This window comes from Morus notabilis, unplaced genomic scaffold (genome assembly GCF_000414095.1).
Source record: "Morus notabilis unplaced genomic scaffold, ASM41409v2 Scaffold1245, whole genome shotgun sequence".
Classification (NCBI taxonomy): Eukaryota; Viridiplantae; Streptophyta; class Magnoliopsida; order Rosales; family Moraceae; genus Morus; species Morus notabilis.
The window spans coordinates 28990-41732 of record NW_010362534.1 but is presented as its reverse complement, the minus strand read 5'-3'; the positions used below and the strand labels follow the sequence as shown (position 1 = coordinate 41732).

Genomic DNA, 12743 nt, shown 5'->3' with positions numbered 1-12743 from the left:
AAGAATGGATCGATGAATTTAATCGATTAACATTTAATTTTGAAGATGATCCCTTAGCTTCAAATTAAATTGTAAATTTGTAATTTGTAAATATGTATTTACTTTTTACATTGTATTTGTAATTTAATAAACAATGTAAGTTTGTACAATTTGTAATTCGTCACAAAATGATTGCACTCTTTTTTCCTTGCCAAGTTTTTATCCCAATTGGGTTTTTCTTGGTAAGGTTTTTAATGAGGCAATCATGAATTACAAATTTAAAAATTAATAAAGAAATAATTTTTTTATATAGTTCGTGTGTTCATTTCAAATTTAATATATATATAAATATAATATATATATAAATTGTAATACTAATATATATATATATAAATAACTTAATATTAAAAAAAAGTTTAAAAAATTCGGGCAATTCGGGCGGGCTCGGGCCGCCGAATACAAGCCTGCGGCCCGTTTAAGGTGAAATTCAGGCTCGGGCGGGCGGCCTGAAAATCTCGGGCGGGTCGGGTTTGGGTTCGGGCAAATCCTCGGGCTTTTCGAGCGGTCACGGGCGGCCCGTCCAAAGTTCACACTTGAACATGGGTCCCGCTTTTATTAAAAAAATGTTGCAATTATTTTGCATTTACACGTGGCGTTTTGGAAGTGATGCGGAGCCGTGCGGAGCGGTATAGCTATCTTCATGTTATTTTAATGCTTAATGATGGTGTGTTTTGGTTAGGTCCATCCACCGCTAATTAAGGTTGGGAGACTTTAGTCTCATTTATTTTATTGATTTAAGATTAAAATTTTAGTTTTATTATAGTTAAAAATTCTTTAAAAAGTCATATTTAATTTTTTTTATTACAATTAAAAATTTTCACATAAAATAATATCTTAATTTAAATTAAAAATTCGAATCAGTAAACTGAATGAGACCTTTAAATGTTGATAAGCTTTTATTATTCTCTTCTAAGAAATGAGAAATTTTTTTTCCTCATGATTTTCCTCCACCAAATCAGGGCCATACACATTAAAGTTGAGTCAAAATTTGATTGGCAATCAAGGTTGGAATGCTTTGTTCTTGGTTTCATGAGCCCATGGTACTTGTCAATACAGTAGTAAAGGGGCCAACTCATTAATATTAGTTTAACACTTCGAGAAATTAAATGAGATTAATTAAGATAATTGAGATTTATTAATTTGTCTAATGTGATTTAATTAATTAATTAATTATTGTTCATTAAATGTTTCTGATGTTTAAATTTAAATACTTCTAAGGAATTTAAAAGTTTTCAGTGTTTATATTTTCGCCTCAGAAGTGTGTGTAGACATATTTTCTGGACTGTCATCTTAAATATCTTTGACACTTGCCTTTTTCTTTTTTCCCTTTTTCTTTCTTCTTTTTTCTTCCTTTCCTTTTCCATCCCGTAACTCCCACTCTCTCTGTGTCGGTCACTCTCTCTCTCTCTCTCTCTCTCCCTCTCTCTCTCTCTCTCATTTGTTTCTCTCACACTCTCTCTCGTTCGTTTCTCTCACTCGATCTCTCGTTCAAATTGTACCAAATCATCCGAATTTCGAACCAAAAAAGGATTTAAAGGAATTTTCAACGTCAAGAGAAGGATTTGAGGTAAGATTTCTGAAAAACTTCTCTTGAATCTCGAATTTTTCTATTAAAAAAACCTATTTTTAGTTCGAAATGGATTTTGATAGCTTTTGAGTAAAATCACAATGAAAATTGGGGATTTTTAGTTCTTTCGACTGAGTTTATCATTTAGAACCTGGATTTAGTGATTCTACTTTGAAATATCTCGGATTAAACTCATATTTGCAGGTTTTTGAACTGATTTAGCGAGTTTCCTCACCCTGCTGATCTCCACCAGCGGACCTATGTGGTCGACCGGTTAGCACACCACCGACCGATCGGTGGTGATGCACATCTCTGTCACCACTCGGCCAGTTGACAGAGGAAAAAGGGTGAGTCATTTTGGAAACCCTATTTTGACCTCGATTTTCTAAGAGAACCCAAATTAGTTTCATTTGGGCACCTAAAGTAGATGAATTAGCATCTTTAATCCATGTTTTGATATTAAAACCCTTGAAATGATGACTTGAAACATAAAATGACTTATGAAACATGGAATTGGATTAAGGCACACTAATAGGAAATCGAAGTGTATAATTGAGAATGATTAGCTTTAGGAGTGAGAATTTAGTCCTAAAGTGTTGTTTTATGTAAATGATAGCTGAAGAATCGAATTGAAAGGCTTCGAGGAAGTAGAGGCTAGGATAGCGCAACGCTAGCCCCAAGTTTGGTACTTGAGGCTAGGATAACGCAACGCTAGCCCCAGGTTTGGTACTTGAGAGGTAGGATTTCTTATCCCTTTCTTTGATAGCCTGTTTTTAAAAAAGTTTTGGCCTTGCAAATGTTTTGAAGAAATGGCATGTTTGTGAAAGAAAAATATTTTAACACAATAGCTTGATTATAGCTATTGGAATTATAATTAACTATTTCAGAGTTTTAATCAATGATTTCTTAAGATAAGAGATCTTGCGAACTGGAAACCTACTGATAACCTAGATAGGATATGGCGATCGCATCCTTGGGGGCAGAAGCTGAAACTCATACCAGGCCACTACGGTGGTCATAAGGCTTGTGCTTATGGTTGTGTAAGTAATTTATCATTGTATAAATTCCTTGCTGATGCTTGTAATATGAAATTTTTAGTTTATATTTCCTTTCAGAAAAAATATATGAGGTTCTGACTGTTGTGTTGGAACTAAATATTTTCATTTACTATTTAATTATTTATTTACTTGCTTACTCAATTATTCACTTGTTTATAAAAATTTATTTCAAATTACATCCTACTGGGCCTTTCGCTCACGTTTTATTTGTTCCTATAAATATTAAACCCCTCTCAGCCGACGCTAGGAGCAGTGTTGAGTAGCTGAATAAAATGCTACCGTCCGATACAGTGAGAATAGAGTGCATCACCCTTGTGTATAAATGTAAGGATTGTTAAATTCTGAAACTGTAAACCTTAAGTTTCTAGATTGTGGTTGATGTCTATAAATGATATTTACATGTTCATGTATGGACAATATTGTATATCCTGTGGGTGGACCCTGAATGATGCCAGAGGCTCAGTTTCTAAGCCTCTTTTATTAGAAAGTGTGAAAGTCCCCACCACTTTCTTGTAATTTAATTTCAGCAAAATGTTGGGCTTGTTTAGAAATTTCTTTAATAGTGTACCTTTGATTTTGATTATAATGTTTTGAAATGCTTAATTACTTTCCTAATGATGTTTAACTTCTTAACGAGTCTCCACGTCACTAACCCCTGTTTTGGGGCGTGACAACTTGGTATCAGAGCCTTACATTTAGAAACTCCAGGATTGTACATACATGTACTATGACATCAAGAATCAACTAAACAGTCTAGTTTCTTTTCAGTTAAAGGAGATGCCACCGCATCGTAGATCCGTTAATTAATCGGCACCACAGAATCAAGAATTCATGGATGCCATGTATGCCGTTTTCCAAGGGATGGCCACTCGTACTCAGAATGAGCGACCGACTGAGGATAGAAAGCAAAGTTATTTCCGTGAATTTAGACGTGGACATATCCCTACATTCAACAGTGAGGGTGGACCCCAGGAGGCTGAATATTGGTTCGATTCCATAGTGAAACATTTAAACACTATGAGAGTGCCGGAGGAATACTGGGTAGAATTTGTAGTGTATAAGCTGGAAGGACAAACGAGTACTTGGTCGAAGCAGGTGAGGAGAAGGCATGATGTTACAGGAATGACTTGGGATCAATTTGAGGCACTTTTCAATGAATAATATTTCCCTCAGAGTTATCGGGATGAAAAGGCAATGGAGTTATGTTCTTGTAACAGGGCGATATGTCAGTGAGAGAATACGAGTCTAAATTTAATTATTTATCCCGGTTTATGCCATCTTTGGTGGATTCTGAACACTTAAAAAGCCTTAAATTTGATAAGGGTCTTAAGAACTCGGTAAGGAGGCCATTGGTGGCTTTAAGGATTCAAAATTTTTTAGAACTAGTGGCTGTTGCTACAAGCGTGGAGCAGGATAACTTTGCTTATCATCAAAGTAGGGAAGCAACTGGTCAAGCTTCTGTTTCTGGTAGACCTTCTGCTTTAGGTGGGCCACAACGGAGTGATAGAAGGAACCGCAATCAGGGACATATTAGTGGAGAGATGGCCAATGCTGGCAGTAGTTCATCTTGAAGTGACCTCCGACTGTTAGTTCTGAAAGAATCCATCAGTGCACAAACTCTATAGCTTCATGATCTATCTTCTATTGCAGTAGCTTCCGGATAAATTAGACAAGCTTCCAAAGGCTCTTGAGGTTGGCCAAGATGCTCAGTGACCATGGTGTTAATTGTTTCAATTCGAAAACAACTATCCCTCGCTTGCGGGTATTTAAGAGCATTAAATACATTGAAAATCACATTCTCCTCTTGTACTCTTAGGCGAAGTTCACCCTTTTGAACATCAATGAGAGCCCGACCGGTTGCTAAAAATGGTCTCCCAAGTATAATGGGGATTTCCTCCTCTTCTTCTATATCCAAGATAATAAAATCGGCCGGAAATAAAAACTTATCAACCTTGACGAGTACATCTTCAATAATTCCTCTCGGGTGTTTGATGGAGCGATCGGCCAATTGTAATGAGACCGTGGTTAGTCTTGCTTCTCCTAGCCCAAGTTTTTTGAAAATTGACAAAGGCATTAAGTTAATGCTTACACCTAAATCGCATAGTGCCTTTTTAAAAATAGAATTTCTAATATAACAATGGATGGTAAAACTCCCCGGATCTTTGAGCTCCTGAGGTAACTTCCTTTGCAAGATGGCACTGCACTCTTTAGTAAGTGCAAATGTTTCATAATCCTCAAGTTTCCTCTTGTTTGACAGGATGTCTTTCATAAACTTCACATGGCTCGGCATTTGTTCAAGAGCTTCAGCGAATGGGATGTTTATGTGCAATTTCTTAAAGATGTCCAGAAACTTTGAAAATTGTTTATCAAGCTTACTCTTTCAAAGGCGTTGAGGAAACGAGATCCTTCGTGATGGCTCCACCGGCAAAGGTTGTTGAGCTGTAGGAATTTTACCACTCTTCTCCCAAGATTGAGTATCTTTGGGTGACGAAGCCTCTTCACTACTTTTGCTAGACTTCTTATGCTCTGGGAGTGTATTTAATTCTTTCTCGCTTCTCAAAGTAATGGCCTTACATTACTCTATTGGATTCACCACTGTTGTACTTGGCAAATTACCTTGTTGACGATCATTTAGCATGTTAGCCAATTGACCGATTTGCACCTCCAAGCTTCTAATCTGAGCCGATTGATTCTAGAAACTTTTCTTGGTTTCATTCATGAATTGCATGTGAGAAGTAGCCAATTGAGCCATTGCATCTTCCATATTCACCTTCTCCTCTTGTGATGGGTTGCTCTGTTCGGGCTGCAACACATTTTGAGTGTTTCTCCAAGACAAGTTTGGGTGATTACGCCATCCTTGATTAAACTTGTTTAAGTAAGGATTGTTCTATTGGCTATTAAAATTTCCCACATATTGAGCCTGCTCTATTTGTACCTTCGCAAAAGGGTTGTCAGCTTGACATTCAAAACATTGGTGAGATCTGCTGCAAAATTCACACACTGAAGAGGATGTTTGGATGGCATTGGCTGTCAATTGAGTCTTTTGCAATTGTTTGGGAAGAGAAGCAATTTGGGAAGTCAGATTAGTGATAGCATCCATCTCATATAGTCCGGCTATCTTCCTTGGTATGCTTCTTTCACTAGGCCACTGGTAATTATTGGTTGTCATATCTTCTAGCAACTCATGTGCTTCATCTTCAGTTTTCTTCATTAAAGCTCCGCTTGCAGATGCATCAATCAGAGTCTTGTAGTGCCGCTCAACCCATTGTAGAAATTATGGACTTGCATCCATTTAGGTAGACCATGATGAGGACATCTTCTCAGTAACTCCTTATATCTCTCACATGCTTCATATAGAGTTTCACTTTCATATTGAGCAAAATTGTTGATCTTGATGCGCATCTTCGCTGTTTTACCCGGTGGAAAAAATTTAGAAAGGAACTTCTGAACTAAGTCTTCCCAACTAGTGATCGAATTTGGCGGCAATGAATTCAACCAACTTTTTGCTTTATCTCTCAAAGAGAAAGGAAACAAACAAAGGCGAAGAGCTTCATCATTAACTCCATTGTATTTGACAGTTTCGTAAATCTCCAGAAAATTTGCAATGTGAGCATTAGGATCTTCATTCGGCAATCCATTAAATTGGATCGCTTGAATCATCTGCAACATCACTGGCTTCAATTCAAAATTATTCGCTTGAATAGCAGGCTTCCTGATCACTGATTGAACACCGGTTGGTGGCAATACATAATCTCGTAAAGTCATTGCCTGACTGACCACCGAAGGATTGTTCAGTGGTTGATTATTCCCATTTTTTTCTCCTTCAGGATCAGCCATCACTTCTGGCAACTGAATGGCAGCTTTTCTCTTCTCTCTTCAGTTTCTTCGATAGGTACGCTCAATTTATAAATCCAGAGGTAGTAGACTGTTGCTCCCAAGCTTTCAGATGCACGTAAAGTAAATTCCTGCAGAGCACTAAACAAGAACAAGAAAATAAATAACAAAATAAAATCCAAAGTAAAACTAGAGTTGGTATCGATATTAGTAAAAACAAAACAATCCCCGGCAACGGCGCCAAAAACTTGTTGTGAAAAATCGTAATGCAAGTATACGCTATCGCAATCAAGTAATATAATAGTGAATAAGATTATCATCCCACAAGGATTGTTGTTTACTAATTACCGAAATTATATTAACCCCAATTTTATTTGAATAATCGAAAAGAGCGTTTATAAAATTAAGTAAAGTAAAACTAAAACGATTAAATAAATCAAACAACGCTAAGCAATAGAATAAAATTCAATAGATTAAAACTCTAGGTTTCTGATTTCACCAAAATTAATCATGTTCAAATTCCCATAATTCAAGAAAATTAACATTCAATCCTATACTGACAGCAATTTCTCTAAAGCAATTATTATTCTTTCTCAAGCAACAATAATATTAATCCAACAAGCAAAATCTACATCTCTGTCAGACTTCTAAACCTGTTAAAAATTATTAAGTGCAAGAAATTGAAAAGAACTACACAAGCATCATAGATATTTCTATCCTATGAACAACTCATGGTATTTCAATTAAGAGCTTATTTAATTATCACCTCTCAGTCTCAAATCAAATACGAAATCATGTAATAGTTGGCCAAACAATCACAAGCATTAAGAATAAATTGAAATACTCAGCATATATGGATTAAACATCAATTACTTAAAAAGAAAATTGAGAATTCGAACATTCATAATCCGGCTACATCATAGCCCCAGAAAAAGAAATTAGTTCATCTCTAAACAAAATAAATTCCTAAACAAAGTCTTAATCATTGGAAAGGAAAGAAAAGAACTAGTTTGGAGTTGAATTGAAGCGTCTCCGTCTCTAGATTTTTGCCGTTCTTCTTCTCCGTACTCAATTCTCCTTTCTCTTCTTGAATCTCCTCTCAAAAGTCAGCCATCACTCTCCAGTCCAAAAGTCCATTTAATTGTCCTAGAATCATCTATTTATATGTTTTGGAGTATTATGGTCAACACGGGTAAGTTTTCTCACAATTGGCCTTCAAAACGCTTCTTTTCTCGCGTCGTAGCGCTGCAGCGCTGAGCTCCTAGCACTGCGACGCTGGCTGTGAAAAATCATGGGCTTCAAAACGCTATCATGGGTGCCAAAACGCTATCCATTCTGCCCAAATGTCCTGTTTCTGTAAAACTGAGCGCCAAAACGCTACAAATTGGCACCTAAGCACTATGTTTGTTATCTTTTTCCACCAAAAGTTGTCTAAAACCTTCCAAATCATAGACTTTCACCTAACCTTCAAACAAAGAATGAAAACACACATAAAAACTAACAAAAACCTCAAAAACCAACTAGATATTAAGTGTAAAATGATACTAAATGAGCGAGTAAAACTCACTCATCAGTCACCGGTCGGCCAATTGACAAAGGAAAAAGGGTGAGTCATTTTGGAAACCCTGTTTTGACCTCGATTTTTGAAGAAAGCCCAAATTAGTTTCATTTGGGCACCTAAAGTATATGGATTAGCATATGTAATCCATATTTTGAGATTAAAACCCTTAGAATGATGACTTGACACATAAAATGACTTATGAAACATGAAATTGGATTAAGGCACACTAATAGGAAATCAAAGTGTATAATTGAGAATGATCAGCTTTAGGAGTGAGAATTTAGTCCTAAAGTGTTGTTTTATGTAAATGATAGCTGAAGAATCGGATTGAAAGGCTTCGAGGAAGCGGATACTAGGATAACGCAACGCTAGCCCCAGGTTTGGTACTTGAGAGGTAGGATTTCTTATCCCTTTCTTTGATAGCCTGTTTTTAAAAGAGTTTTGGCCTTGCAAATGTTTTAAAGAAATGGCATGTTTGCAAAAGAAAAACATTTTAACACAATAGCTTGATTTTAGCTATTGGAATTATAATGAACTATTTTAGAGTTTTAATGAAGGATTTCTTAAGATAAGAGATCTTCCGAATTGGTAAACCTGTTAATGGCCTAGATAGGATATGGAGATCGTATTTTTGGGGGCAGAAGCCGAAACCCGGACCGGGCCACTACGGTGGTGATAAGGCTTATGCTTATGGTTGTGTAAGTAATTTATCATAGTATAAATAACTTGCTGATGCCTGTAATATGAAATTTTCAGTTTATATTTTCTTTCAGAAAAAGGATGTGAGGTTCCGGCTGTTGTGTTGGAACTAAATATTTTCATTTACTTGTTTAATTATTTATTTACTTGCTTACTCAAGTATTTACTTGTTTGTAAAAATTTATTTCAAATTACATCCTATTGGGCCTTTCGCTCACATTTTATTTGTTTCTATAAATATTAAACCCCTCCAAGGCGACGCTAGGAGCAGTGCGGAGTAACTGAATAAACTGTTACCGTCGGATATAGTGAGAATAGAGTGCATCATCATTGTGTATAAATGAAAGGATTGTTACATTCTGAAACTGCAAACCTTAAGTTTCTAGACTGTGCTTGATGTCTGTAAATGATATTTACATGTTCATGAATGTACAATATTGTATATTCTGTGGGTGGACCCTGAATGATGCCAGAGGCTCAGTTTCTAAACCTCTTTTATCAGAAAGTGTGAAAGTTCTCATCACTTTCTTGTAATTTAATTTCAGCAAAATGTTGGGCTTGTTTAGAAATTTCTTTAATCGTGTACCTTTGATTTTGATTATAATGTTTTGAAATATTTAATTACTTTCCTAATCATGTTTAACTTCTAAATGAGCCTCCACGTCACTAACTCTTGTTTTTGGGGCGTGACAATTAGATTGATGATTGATGGAAAAACCACGACGTTGGGTAGGCAAGACTTATAATTATAGTAAATATATGCCATTTATTGTGTTTCAATGCTTAGATATAAAGTGATTAAAATTATTAGATTGAAGGATAATAATCACCTTAGTACCATGTGTTACTCGGAAAAATTAATTTGGTGTTATGTGTTTTTCGTAATATTATAAAGATATCTTGAAGTTTTTAAAAATGTCACTTTGATACTTGAGGTCTTTTTTTAGGACATAAAATGAATAAAATAATCAAGCTATATCGTCGCTAATAAACCTTTTTATTGTAGTGATATATATAGTTTAGAGAATCAACATACAATATATAACACATATCATTTATATTTCGCAACTCTCTTATAACTTCAACATTATAACTTCAACACCTGATATGTACTTTGCACATTCCAACACAATATGAGCACGAAAATAAAGGAATTATAATAACCAAAGAGACGAAAAGAGTAATACCAGTGCTTAACGGCCTAAGAAAATTGACGAATAAGTTATGGTGGGCACACTAGTTGATAAAGGAACTTGTATTGTAGCGTTCTCAGGTGCATGATAGTTGGGAACAGGCATGTTTTTGGGAAGATCAGGCAATGGCGCTTCAAAACTAAGGACTTGTATGACTTCCTTTATGGACGGTCTTAGATTATGGTCCGGATGAACGCACCACAATCCAACGGTCAGCAAACACTCCATCTGTTTCACGTTAAATTCCATGCATAACCTCTCATCAACCACATCAAGAAGCCTTCCACTTCCGTAAAAGGCCCAAACCCAAGCAACAAGAGAAACCCTATCCTCCTCTTCCGAATTGCGTTCAATGGATTTTCTCCCACATGCTATTTCTAACGCCACCACCCCAAAGCTGAAGACGTCCGACGCCTTGCTCACCTTGCTCGTGCTTATGTACTCCGGTGCCATGTAGCCCAATGTTCCGGCCAACGCCGTTGTCTGGGGACCAGTGGCTTCGTCCACTAGCCTTGCTAAGCCGAAATCCCCAAGCTTGGCGTTGAAATCTGAATCCAACATTATGTTGCTCGATTTGATATCCCTATGAAGGACACATCGTTCTGATTCTTCATGCAAGTAGAGGAGTGCAGAGGCAAGCCCAAGGACTATTTTATGCCTCACTTCCCACGAAAGAATTCTTCTTTTTCTTCCAAACAAGTGAGAATCAAGGCTACCATTTGGGAGGAACTCGTAGACAAGAAGGAACTCTTTGCTGATCTCATGACACCAACCAATTAGTTGCACTAGATTTCTGTGTCTGAGTCTACTAATTATTTTAACCTCGGACATGTACTCTTTTCTTCCTTGTTTGGATCGCTTAGAACCTCTTTTAACTGCCACGGTTAGATTCAAGTAACTCAAGTAGCCTTTGTAAACTTCGCCAAATCCTCCTTCACCGAGTTTACCTTCTTCAGCAAACTTGTTTGTGGCCTTAACCAATTCTTTATAAGAGAACTTCTTAGGCCCCATATAATGCTCAAATTCACGATCCATATTTGACGCGTCGAATCTAGTTCTCTTCTTACAATAACGAAAGCCACACAACAACGCAACACCAAGAAATATTAGAAAAGACCCACCAATTACACAAGCCACCAGGAGGACTCGATCCACTCCACCACCCTCTTTCGGAAGATCTTGCGCGATTAATGAAAAGTTTGTCGAGCTAAACTCCCAAGAAAGGATGTCGTGCGTCGCCGTTCTATCACCAGTGGATGCGGAGAAACCGAAATTTAAGTGTTCAGGCAGAACTTGCGATAGATCAATTTGATGAGAAAGCTCGTAAGTTTCATACTGACGGTAAGAAACCCTAACAGAGAGGGTTTTGGTCTGAGAAGTATACCAAATCCTCGCAAAACCTATGGATCCGGAACTCCAATTACTTGTCAAGTTCACGGTCTTCACCGAACGGATCGAGTTTACGTCGATTGCGATATGGCTCTCGCTTGTTTCGTACTGATCGTTTTTGTGATTATCGAACTCCACAGCAACAAGGCCATTCACCGCGGTGGTGTTGGTACAATTGGAAATCAGCCCTAAACAGCCTCCCCTAGCGTTCGGTGGTACGTGAGAACCGTTTTTTGCTAGAAAGAAGGCAAAGCCATCTCCGCGATCAGGAGGACTTGTTTCCATTGTCATGAGGAAAGAGAATGTAGTGTCGAAGTCCGCCGTTTTATTTCCGGTTTGAGAGTTCCAAACCTGCATCTCTTCAGCGTATACCGCTCTGCCGGTGCTATCGGATTTGTTCGCGTTGAGCCTGAGGCCGACTCCATCTGTCGTATAGGTATTGGCATCACCGCCGAATGCGATGCCAGACCAGTTTCTGAAGTCCGTGCGGTTAAATGAAATTGCATTTGCATGGAGAATTACTAAAGCTGGAAGAATTACTAGTCTGAGCCAAAAATAAGTGTTGTAGTTGTGGAATGTGGGAGCTAAGATATTAAGATTGTTGATATTATAATCCATATTTTGATGATAAATGGAATCGAGCGATATATTAATATGTTGGGAAGACGCAGTTGTGGATGACTGATCATTAAGGGGGCGTTTGATTGAAGGATTCATACCATGATTTGAATAATAGTTCATAGTTCGTTATAGTATTTTCTCTCACAATTTTAATCTCATGATTCTAATTTATGAACCAAACGAACCATAAATAAGATGTCTTTATTCATGAATAATTATATGAATCATACATTCCAAGAAATTTCAGAGAAAAAGGCACCGATATTATTTTTCTCGAATATTAGAAGGTTGTCAAAGATGTCTTTCTCCCATTGGAAAATTATTGAATACGTTTTCCGTGTTGTGCCGGCCAGACGAATTGGTCTTCCATTCAATTAATAAAAATTCTCTGAGTACAAAGTTATGGCCTGCAGGAATGCTCAAACTCAACTGATGGGCCCTACGTATATTGGTGAGGTCCGAGTATTAGTGGGTGTACATTAAACGACATAGTTACTGACGGGCCCTACAAACATTAATCAATCTCAATTTTATGCTCAATAAAAGAACTATGCGGTAAATTACAGGATATGAGACTCTTACACGAGCGGGCAAATGGAGCAACTTTATAGAGGTGGTGTCTTCCATGAATTGATTACAAAGTTATCACAAACAGACCAACAATATCACCCTCTAAAAGAAGTTTCGATGGATTATTGTCAAAATTTCTTAGCAAATCAAAATACTGACGATGGCAATCTTTAGACAATGTTCTTTGCACCATCCACTGATAAAAGGTGAAT

General features: G+C 37.1%; 3 protein-coding genes and 1 non-coding gene across 4 annotated transcripts; 2 read left to right on the top strand and 2 right to left on the bottom strand.

The window, feature by feature from the left end:
• The first annotated feature begins 3495 nt into the window (after positions 1 to 3495).
• Positions 3496 to 4235, top strand: LOC112092350. Its single transcript, XM_024168324.1, has 2 exons — positions 3496 to 3759; positions 3882 to 4235. The coding sequence occupies exons 1-2, from the start codon at positions 3496 to 3498 to the stop codon at positions 4233 to 4235; spliced, it is 618 nt and encodes a 205-aa protein (XP_024024092.1).
• A 56-nt stretch (positions 4236 to 4291) lies between these two features.
• Positions 4292 to 4954, bottom strand: LOC112092349. Its single transcript, XM_024168323.1, has one exon. The coding sequence runs from the start codon at positions 4952 to 4954 to the stop codon at positions 4292 to 4294; it is 663 nt and encodes a 220-aa protein (XP_024024091.1).
• Positions 4955 to 5962: 1008 nt separating this feature from the next.
• LOC112092359 lies at positions 5963 to 6066 on the top strand. Its single transcript, XR_002902549.1, has one exon. It is a non-coding gene; the product is annotated as a small nucleolar RNA R71 (small nucleolar RNA).
• A 3885-nt stretch (positions 6067 to 9951) lies between these two features.
• Positions 9952 to 12081, bottom strand: LOC112092348 (L-type lectin-domain containing receptor kinase IX.1-like). The gene has a single exon (XM_024168322.1). It carries the CDS (start codon positions 12079 to 12081, stop codon positions 9952 to 9954), a length of 2130 nt encoding a protein of 709 aa, XP_024024090.1.
• Between the last annotated feature and the right edge of the window lie 662 nt (positions 12082 to 12743).